Source organism: Ptychodera flava, chromosome 19 (assembly GCF_041260155.1).
Source record: "Ptychodera flava strain L36383 chromosome 19, AS_Pfla_20210202, whole genome shotgun sequence".
Lineage (NCBI taxonomy): Eukaryota > Metazoa > Hemichordata > Enteropneusta > Ptychoderidae > Ptychodera > Ptychodera flava.
Genome location: NC_091946.1, coordinates 18,456,550 through 18,468,256, shown reverse-complemented (window position 1 = coordinate 18,468,256; position 11,707 = coordinate 18,456,550). Strand labels below are relative to the sequence as shown.

At 37.1% G+C, this 11,707-nt stretch overlaps 1 protein-coding gene across 1 annotated transcript; it reads right to left on the bottom strand.

The window, feature by feature from the left end:
* Positions 1 to 5,268: 5,268 nt before the first annotated feature.
* LOC139118070 (sulfotransferase 1A3-like) lies at positions 5,269 to 10,473 on the bottom strand. Its single transcript, XM_070681365.1, has 5 exons — positions 10,426 to 10,473; positions 7,806 to 7,929; positions 7,317 to 7,408; positions 5,639 to 5,810; positions 5,269 to 5,378 (listed from the first exon to the last, which is right to left on the bottom strand). Exons 1-5 carry the CDS (start codon positions 10,471 to 10,473, stop codon positions 5,269 to 5,271), a joined length of 546 nt encoding a protein of 181 aa, XP_070537466.1.
* Positions 10,474 to 11,707: the final 1,234 nt, after the last annotated feature.

Genomic DNA, 11,707 nt, shown 5'->3' with positions numbered 1-11,707 from the left:
CTGCAGCATGCAGGTAGGCCTATAGATATTCTGTCATGTGTAAAAATGTTGGACAAAAATTTGCAATTTTTACAATGATAACAGCCTATTGTGTATAACAAGGGACGTATTGTGCCATTATGATCATTGCAATGGTAACTGCAGTGCCCACCTTCCGCTTGCAAGCTGAGAACTATAGCGTTCTGTCTAAAAACTGGCAATTTTTGAATCTAGTTATTGACACACGGGAGCTTTTCTAAAATTCAATCCCAGCATTATTTGCGTATGCCCTCGGTATATGCACGACAGTTTTCTTTCTTTTTCTATTTTTAGGCGTGATATTTACGATATTTTGTATCAGCGGCAAGGTGGATGACAATACTTACTGGCTAATAAAAGAGATATACGTTATAAAGAGAATGTTATAAAATAATTTGCACATTTCGTATTTGAAAACATGGCGGCACCCATAAAAGTTGGGTACACTTCCTGTTACTTGCATAGATATTATGAATCTGCGCATGCGTAGTCAGTAAGCCGCTGGCGCGATTATTATATATTTTTGAGACCGCCTTGAATATTATTTCTGTTCAGGGGTAAACTGCCATGAAACAGTGATATATGGCCGCTCACAGCAACGATGACGATTTCACCACGTGATATAGACTGATACAGCTACACTGCGCCCAACGTACAGTCATTGGGACTACTGTTATATTGCAAGCCCAGTATAACTTCGTCAACTGACTCTTAACCCGCGCCAGGCTCTTCAAGGCACAAGTTGTTGCTCCACCAAAGAATGTTGTGGTTTGATAGATACCAAAATTAATGTTTAGTTGGCGAACTTTTGCATGTTACAAAGTTGTAAAATTGTAGGATTAGTTGTTTTGCACGCAATATTGAAGTTGATGCGTGGTGTTATATGTGTACATTAAAAAGTTAATTCTTCAAATCTCTCGATTGTGCATGAGGGGGTGGGGGTGGGTCTTGTCTCCTTTTACAAAATGTGTACTCTGTACTTTGAGAGCTAGACCGGGGGCTTGTACTGTACCTGAAACTTCAATACTAGTATGTTTGTTTGTTTGATTTGCTGTACCTCAGCGGGCATTTGCTGTTGGATATCGATGGTGAGGTCATGCAATATGGAAAGGGCAAATGGGATTTTTGCAAGAGGAAATGCCACGTTGAGATGTTATTTCTCTTGATATTTCATTTTATTAGTTACTATAGACTATAGTCTATAGAAGCTGTTGGGATGGGTATCCGTCCGGCGTGTCAGTCGTCAGTCTGTATTATGTATGTATGTATGTATGTATGTATGTATGTATGTCCGTTTGTGAGGCGTCCGTCCACTCAAATATCTTGAGAACCGCAGTACTTACTGATTTGATATTTGTTATGTAGATGAAAAAATACGATTTTGAGAAACTGTTTTTTTTATTTTTTGATATTGTTGAAATAGGCAAATTAATGCAAAAAAGGCGTTTTTTGTAAAAAAATCTTCTTCTTCATAACCGCTGGTCAGACAGCTTTGTTATTTGGTATACAGGTCCCTAGGGACAACCCAACTTAGATTTGTTCAAATTGTGATGAAATATGCAAATCTGTATTTTTAAGGAATTTTTTTTGTCATTTTTGATCAAAATTTGACTTACATTGTATGTAATTCTTGTACTGTATAAACCCTATCAATTCACCCAGAAAAAAATAATTAATATGATTTTAAATAATTGAATTAATTAGGAAATCATCAAAGCCAAAATAATTTTAGTGTAGAATTATCAGAAAGTTCAACTTTTTTTGACAGTTCATAGTGAAATGCTTACCATCTTGGGGGAATAAAACATGTAAAGGCAATTTCCTGAATCCCAACTTTGACATATTCTGAACCGTCATTTATTGTGCCCTGTATGTTATCTAAAAGAAATTGCTCAAAATTGTTTGTCATGATAGGGTGGTCAAATAAATAGAGATAGAGAAAGTTCTAATTTCCATTTATGGTTGACTTGGTAAGGATAAAATAAAATTACTTTTTGAGGAAAAAAATAGAGTGGTCAATTAAAAGAGTGGTCAAAGTGATAGGGTTTTTATGGTAAAGCTGGGCTGTAAGATTCCTCATGTGCTATTTATAGCAATTATGCATCTGTGTAAACAGTGCAATGAAAGTGTTACATGATGCTTTGATGACCTTGAACTTCTTAAGTTTCAAACATTTGTTTCTTCAGTGTGCTTTCTCTGAGTACGTACAGTCTCAACTTATTCAACAGAAACTTACTAACAAGTTAATTTGAAAGTTAAAATGTGCTTGGTTAATAGGATGAAAATACTGATAAAAAGATAACCAGCTTAAGATTCTTTATAACCTGACAGATATGCTGTTTTTTTATGATGAAAATCTTGATTTAAGCAAGTCTTGTTTACTTTAATTAGAATGTAATTAACTCTCATTTATTAGCTACTATAGACTAATATAGTCTATAGAAGCTATTGGGATGGGTATCCGTCCTGCGTGCACCGTCAGTTTGTATGTATGTATGTATGTATGTATGTATGTATGTATGTATGTATGTGTATGTATGTATGTATGTATGTATGTATGTATGTATGTATGTATGTATGTATGTCCGTTTGTGAGGCGTCCGTCCACTCAAATATCTTGAGAACTGCATTACTTACTGATTTGATATTTGTTGTGTAGATAAAATATATGATTTTGAGAAACTTTTATTAATTTTGATATTGTTGAAAATATGCAAATTAGCACCAAAAAAGGCGTTTTTGGTAAAAAATCTTCTTCTTCATAACCACTGGTCAGACAGCTTTGTTATTTGGTATACAGGTCCCTAGGGATAACCCAACTTAGATTTGTTAAAATTGTGATGAAATATGCAAATCTGTATTTTTACGGAATTTTTTTTTCCATTTTTGGTAAGGCCATCCTGAAATGAGCTATCAAAGATATCCACCTTCTTCATCAATACATGTGTCACAAAAGGTTATTCTCTACATAACACAGCAGAGCTCTGTCAACTGTTGAGTCGCTTGTTTTTTCAAAACCGCTGGTCAGACAGCTTTAATATTTGGTTTACAGGTCCCTAGGATGACCTAAGTGAGATAATTTCATACAGTCAGGAAATACTTAATTTTGTATCCATGTCTATAGTAGCTTCAGGGACTTTTGCCCTATGTTTTAGAACTCCAAGATACATATGTAGCATTATAACGTCAGATTATCATTGCTGAAAAGTGACCAGCTGAATGCTCCTGCACACATAAGTTCATTCACCCCAAAACAATCATACTGGGTCAGAATCTATGATATGAGAAAAAATATCACGTTACTATTCTTGGTTGCAAACTTAGGGTCAGTCGTCCACGTTTTGATTTAAAAAGTGGATCAGTAAAGTGGCAACACGTTTCAACAAAACCTCCCGCCCATCCAGATTCAATAAAAAGTGTGGACTTCAAGTTTTTTACACGGCATTGAACATTTGCCGTCGCACTTTACGTCACGTTATGATACCTACGGGAAAGACGGATAGCTCTATCGGAGGATTGCACCCACCCATCCACTCATCCATGCATCAAGCCATCCAGCTATCAATCCATCAACCCATCCATCCATCTATCCATCCATCTATCTATACGTACTTCATACATACATACATACATACATACATACATACATACATACATACATACATACATACATACATACATACATACATACATACGTACGTACGTACGTACGTACGTACGTACGTACGTACGTACATACATACATACATACATACGTACGTACGTACGTACAGACAGACATGCAGGCAGGTAGACAGACTATAGATTATTAGGTATGCGGATATAAAGAGGGAAGCTACACATAACGTTTTTACGTTCCTGTTGAGCCTACCCGACATTCAATAGGCAAAATAATGGATATTTTGTTAGTTGTACCTGGAAGGTGAAAATAAGAGGAAAACAAGTACGTGTGAACCGAAACTCTGATAAGGTATTGTTCTCAGTCAAAAACAGACTGATTAATTCACGTAACCTCTCACATGCATGTCAACCTAAACGCCGTCCCTGATACCGACGACACACTACTGATTGTCCAAAATTCTGAACAGGCCAGGAAGGCTAAAATGAAAAGTTGCACCATCCGTTTTTATTCTGACGACCACATGCAAAATAATCCACCAGACAGATTTTTTATTTCATTATTTGGATCGGAGAGTATAAAATAATACTATTTTTATTGTTGATGTTTATGGGCCAAAATCTGTAACTTTATCACCATCCACAATTTATTTTGCAATGAAACCAGTGCACGTTCTACTTCTTCGTAGAAATTGTACGTTAAAGTGCAGTGGGTGTGTGGTTGGTAAACTTAATGCATTGTATACAATGTGAGATGATATCGTAGACCAATGAATTCTGGTTCGCCCTGAAAATTCAATTGTCAACAACAACGTTTGACACCGCATATTTAAGTGGCACTCCCACTTGGTAACATTTTTAAAACACAGTTTTTGAGTGAAAACGGTCGATATTTTGACGTGGCGACTAAGCGCGGATCGCGAGATATCGATAAAAAATGTCTTCAAAAAAGCAAAAGTTTGAATTCCTGTGGCCCACCTAAATTCAGCTTCCGAACATAGAACGTTCGGCACTGGGGCCACTGTCAACTAAGCTATGGAGTACGAGTCTAGACTGACGCTGGCTGTACGCCACAGCAGTACCACTTGCGTCGGTGATCGGTTATGCCCCGTGGGAGAAAGCTGAGTCTTACTGACTTGGTGAAAAACGAAAAAACAATTTTTGCTGATTCCACCAGAATCGCATAGGTGACTAGCCAGTTACGTGCGGTTGATATATAGCGGCCACCGCATGGCATGCATAGACGCATACCACGCGCGCGAGCGGCGAACCACACGTACTGTGTGGCAGACGACAAAATGTAGTCATCGGAGGCGGCTAATATTTTACACGTAAACACTGATGTTATGTGGTATAATGAAAACGACAAAAGCTAAGAAGACGTTTTCAAAAACGACCTGTGGTAAAGGCATAGTGCTGTAAATAAAGTCTTCGCAGTGGGAGGTAAAATTGCGTCGTTCGATTTTATTATAGACTTCCTAGAATATCGTCAATCAGCACAACAACAAACCTTCGGGGGATTTCGCGTCATAATCACAAACGATCGTAAAACTTCGGGATGTGAAAAATACGCTCGGGAATGACATGTTTTTATCGATTATCTCGCGATCCGCTTGCAGATAAACCAAAATGTTACAAATCATATTTCAAGTCTTCGTAACCCTCCATTTTTTCATTGTAATCTTTGTCAAACATCTCGTCTTGGTCCACCGTGAATGTGTTCTTCCAACCACCAGAAGCGCCTGAAATATTAACGGAAAATATGCATCATACTCGGAGGCGTCGTTTTCATTTCCGTTCTATTCAGTCTAATGTCATACAATAATATTGCTTTTGTAAGCAAGGGTTCTCAATCGATGAAAACGAATAACGCGCAAAATCTGACTTAGACAAAACAGGCCCCCTATAGGTGAAAGTAAGAACTACACTGACGACATGCTTACTTTTAAACGTCAAAGGTTAACTGGTAGAGGGCAGTGTTCTTTTTTCGACGTATACGTACCTTTCCTCTGCCATACTCCCTCTGGCCTGAGTATGAACTCACAACCTTTGATTGTCTCGTTGGCCTTCTTCATGTACAGGAAGTGTGTCACGCGAACCACCTCATCCAGTTGTTCTTCTGTCAGCGATTTGCCCATGAACTCGGCAATTCTCCTGACAGACCCTTTGTGGTCCTAATGAAAATGAAGACAGAAAACAACATATTGTACATTCACTTGTCTTTTCAGCAATAATTGTGCTTGACTTCTTACATGATTGCTCTTCTCCGTTCACGTAGCAACTTGTTGTTACTAGTACGTGTAACCCTAACCAAATCACTGCTGCACGATTGCTAAGCAACTTCGGTCAAAGTTAATTGTGTGGCTTCGGGGAAAGATAATCGGACTCGCAAATTTTTTCAAAACATTTTCTTGGCTACCGCGTGTGTTGAAAGTCAAATTAATTATATTTCTCCCCGAAGAGTTAACAGAGGCGAAGAGGCAATTTTGAATTTCTCACATGGGTAGATGTTTGGTAATTTGTTTCTCTTGTTTCAAACTTTGCACTGTGACCCCTTATTTGTATTCTTGATTTGGTAAGAGAGTAACTGAAAGTTTCATTCAGGAAAGTTTAAGCAGAGGTTTTATAGGAAAGGTCTAATAAATAATTGTTGTGGGTGTGGCTGCTTACTGTCAAATGTAACTAATTTTGAAGCACTATATTTTCGTAATGCTCGAAATTTTAGAATTGAAAGAAACCTAGTTTGTTATAGTGTTACAAATGGTATAAGTTGAAGGACATTGTCAGAACCATGTAAATTAGATGCTAATTTGCATGTTTCGCACCCGTGTTGTAATATAGTTGTAGAATTTAGAAAGTATCAAGCCGAATTCTTAGCAATTCAGCTCCCAGAATTTTACCTTCAGCATGGCGTTGATTGAATTTGACAAGCTCAACTGGGAATAGCATGATTAACTACAGACAATATATCTTCATAACAGGCTCTATAGATACTTGATAAATATATGGCCATAGATAAGGCAGCAGTAAAGATACTGGACATTCTTTGTGCCACATTAATTTGATATTTGAATATTTGATGGCTTTTGTAGGGCTGAATATTGAGCTACATGACTAGAATACAATAATCTTTATTTCAGGCATGCATTATTGCCAGTCCAAATAATCATACGAAGATAGACTACTTCAAGAAAGATGAAAGTTGGCATGCATGTAAAGTTGGACAACCGTGCTAATGCACTGTGCAGGCGTTTCGTATCATGTATTGTTGTCAAAGGCATATAAAATCGTATACCATATTTACTGCTGACTGTTGAATTTTTGACGAATAGAATGACGCAGCTCTTGTAGGGCAAGATTTAAAGGCAAAGTGGAGAGAGAGAGAGAGAGAGAGAGAGAGAGAGAGAGAGAGAGAGAGGGGGGGGAAGAGGGCCTAGGAATAAGGAGAGAGGGGGTTGTGTGTATTCCAACCTCTGAGAAAGTGCATCGTTCGACAGGAGATCAGTCTCCTGTTTCGGTTTGACTCATGCACAAGCAAAATTAAAAAATCTTTATGTGAGGTTTTGTTCATAAATGAAAGGTCTATCGCAAATGTAAATGAGCAGTTTTTCTGGACGAATGCTTTATATCATGCCAGTGAACATTACACATAGTCTTGTGAAAATGACTTCAAGTCATACCTTCATGTCCTCGTATCCTATCAAAAGCACCCAGGGTTCGTTCTTGTATTTAGCCCAAGCTTTGGTAAACACGCAATAATCACCATATGTAGCTGTGGAGGAAGTGTCCAACAATTTTAAGTGGTTATAAATATTTGACTGAGCGGACGTTCTCTGCACGACTACTTGCCAAAAGAGATTCAGGGGACAACGATGTATAAATAATTGGGCGGAAACACAAATTGTACCAACGTATCGATCACATAAGCAACCCGTATACATTCAAAGTATTACATATTTCATTTTAAAACATTACTATATCCCCGCTTGATCTCCCTTGCTCTACATGGTATTTGGAGTCCTGGGCTGATATTTCTTATAAGTCGCCTTTTAATCATACACGCAATAGCATAATTCCTTTGGATTTGAAAGTAGCCAAGCGTGTAGTTGTGAACAGATATTAATAGCACATGAGCTAATACGCATTACTGCGTGGTTTATCAAAATTACTGTGACCCTTCATGTAGGCAGCAAACATTTCGTCCCAGGTGCAGGGATCCAAGAAACGCACGGACTGATGCCAGTTGAACAGGGATATGAGACAATCCTTCGGGTTCCTGTCTACCACAATAGTCTACGGAGGGATTTAGACAGGATAAAGAATAAAAGAGAGCACGCCCTCAAAGTTTAACAAAGTCCTATAATGTACATGAAGAAACGCTAAACAGAAAACAACGCTAAGCCGAAAAGAGGAAAATTAATGATCTGTTAATTGGGAAAAGACTGGCTAATAGTATTCAAAGACCGATGGAATTGTAGGAACTCGCAAAGTTGTTTGTCCAATATCCGTGTCTACATGTTCTAACTGTCTTTTCCCTACCCTCTTTCACCTTTCATCTGTTCTTCCGTCAAAAAAGGTTGCCTTATCATTTTCGAGATTGGTAGAACTTATATTACAGTCATATCTGAGAAGAGTTGGAACGTAAGAGTTTAGTCAAAGCCTGACAATTATATTAAACTCCGACGTCAATATATCCAAGCATTCCTCGTATCTGAACCAGGAAAGCATGGGAAAAAAACACATTTGTCTAAGACGAAAGTATAGATGTAATGCCGATTTAATGTACAAATGTAATATCATCTGCTTTTTTTTTACATTACTCACTTGTTTTTATCAGTAATTTGTATTATAGCAACATTCAACTATCTCGCACCTAACACTTTTGAGAAATTTAAAAGATATAAAAATTCAATTATCCCAAATTAGTTCCTATCGTGTTTAAAGATACTATGATATTAACAGTTATGGAAGTCATTGGGCATTTTTTACTTTAGCCAATTCCTAATATGCATATTTAATGAACTTTCCTAATTAGGGATATAGTTCTGAATTGACTAGACCAAATTTGATGAAACTTGCTACATATATTAAAAATACTATAATGATACAATATTCTTGAAAGTCAATAAGCATTTTTACTTCAACCAACTCCTAATCTGCATAATAAATAAAACTTTTGAAATGAAGGATTTATATTTGAATTGACTTGGTCAAAATAAATGAAACTTGTTATGTACATTAAAGATACTATGATATAACATTACTGAAATTCATTAAGCATTTTACCGCAGCGCTAGCCAATTCCTTATTTGCATATTTAATGAACTTTCCTAATCAGTTAGGGATATATATCTGAATTGACTAGACCAAAGTTGATGAAACTTGCTATGTACATTGAAGATACTATGATATAACATTATTGAAAGTCATTAATTAGTTTTACTTCAGTCAATTCCTTATTTGCATACGTAATGCATGTTTCTAATTAGGGATATATTTCTGAATTGACTTGACCAAAGTTGATGAATCTTGCTACATATTTTTAAGATACTATAATGCAACATTATTAAAAGTCGTTAAGCATTTTTACTTCAGCCAATTTCTAATTTGCATATTTGATGAACTTTCTTAATTAGGTATGTTTATCTGTGTTGACTAGACCAAAGTTGACGAAACTTCTATGTACATTAAAGATACTATGATACAACATTATTGAAAGTCATTTAACATTTTTATTTCAGCCAATTCCTAATTTGCATATTTAACGAGAACATTTCAGTCAATTCCTAATTTGCATATTTAATGAACTTTCCTAATTAGGGATATATACTGGGATATACTTGATCAAAGTTGGCAAACCATGCTATGTACATTGATGATTATACCAGGTTATAACAATACTGAAAGTCGTTTCACATTTTCATGTCAGCTAATTTATAATTTGCATATCTAATAAGCTTTCACAGTTTTGCATATATTGCTTGAAGGACTTGACCAAAGGCAATTACACGTGCTATATTATATAAGTGGTGATACAATGACATGTACAGTACTCAGCGAAATTAATTCTTTTTATTTCAGCTTATTACATATTTGAATAATTAATGCCTTTAGAATTGATCTGTGGTGAATATTGTTCATTATGTTAATCATAACACTTTCATTGAAGCTGCAAACATGTGGCAAAGGTTCAAATTTGCACATAAATGCAATATATAATGAAACACGTGAGCATTTTCAGTTCATATCTGGTTTCAGATTTTTGATAGTTCAAAGAAAAAAGTTTAGATTGATTCTGAAGATTCCAAGTTCTAAACGTATGATGTCTGTGTGGACTTGAATTACGAAGTGCTACTTGGTCGAATCGAGAATCGTATCCAGACATTGTATGTGGTAATAAATCGCCTATCGATCTATCATCTTCAGCCCGTACAACCAGAAATGGCGAAAAGAACTACTCAAACACCGATCAAAATGTCATTGCAAAATTAAAACCAAGCTGAACAATTGACAGGACATTTTGCTCTATTAGAAGGACTTAACTTGACTGATCGAGAACAAAAACTGTAAGTGCAACTGCCCCTACAGTAGACATACTATCGACATTTTCACTGCATGCTGCTAACTCGGATGCGCAGGAAATTCCGACAGATAGTGATCCGATGCATGTCTCATTGCCGCACGTTTCCGATGATTTGTCGTGTAACACGCTTTATAGAGGCCAAAATTACTTCGAATTTGAGGGACGGTGTACCTTATTCAAAGCGCCAGAACATTAAACTGATTTACTTTGGTGGTATCAAAGAAGGTACCACACATGATCAGATCGCACGTCATCTTGGGAAAATTGATATTCATTTTACATCAATCAAAGTCATATCTAGTAAGGGCAAAGGCACTGTCGCTGCAAAAATTAATGTGCTTATTGACTACGTCCAGCGTGCTTTGGACATAGATTCATTGTTGTTTCCCTACGAGTAAATACAACCCCTCCACTGCATTTGCCCCTCTACTGCACTGCCCCTCCACTGCACTGCCCCTCCACCTATGACCGCCGGTGGCACATCGTAACGTAAGATAACTGTGATACCGCGGGATAGTGTATTGGCATGTGCTCAACCCCAACCCCCCCAAAAAAAAATAAAATAAAATAAAAACAGGTATCAAAATGAGTTTTTTTATATCAAATACGAATTTGATAAGGAAGCATATGGGCTGTATGTAGCAATACAAACAACACCACACGAACTATTGGATGATTCACACAGGAATAGGTAGTCGGTTGAAACCCTTGACACGTATTTCAAGGGCAAGGGCAATACGGTGTACTATTACAGCAAAATAATGTGAAGGTGTTGCAACGCATGAAAACACGGTACTTTACTATAATGGAAAGAGTCAAGGCGAATTCAAGGCTCTTGTACGTGTCGCTTTGTTGCAGTTATACAGTTCAAATGACAACTTACTCCAATAAAATTGTTATTCAGAAACACACGATATAAATCGCTGACTGATCGCCGAGCTGTAAAGATAGCGGCCAAATAGTAGGGATGACTTCTTTATTGCTAACCCATACCGCTCACTACGTAGCGGAGACCTCGGGGAAAAAATGATTGTGCCTCGAATCCTGCATTGTATAGGGATGACAGCAACGTGTAATGTTGTTGTAGCTAATTTTTAACTTCTTGGCAGGTATTATAAAACGTCAGCGTAATCATTTCCTTTTATGGCTCTCTTAATGGCTTCTTTTCGGTACAAAAGTATCGAAGCCACTGATTCAAAGTGGACGACACTCAAGGTGAAAACTTCATGTGCATGGCTTGGTTAATCGTGTAATACCATGCGGAAGACAAATATCGCTTCTTAATATGAAAATGTCTCAAAAGATTAAAAGATTCCGACTTGTAATGGTCGCTTTATTTGACCCTCCGTCATTCATGCGCATGCGCTATCGGCGACCAGTTCTCAGTTGGCGTTTTTTCAAGGATAGGCACGGAGACTTTGCTGGTTGATTGCCGCCTTTTTTCTCATGGGTGTTTAGGTAATGCACGGCAGAAGCTCAAAAATTATA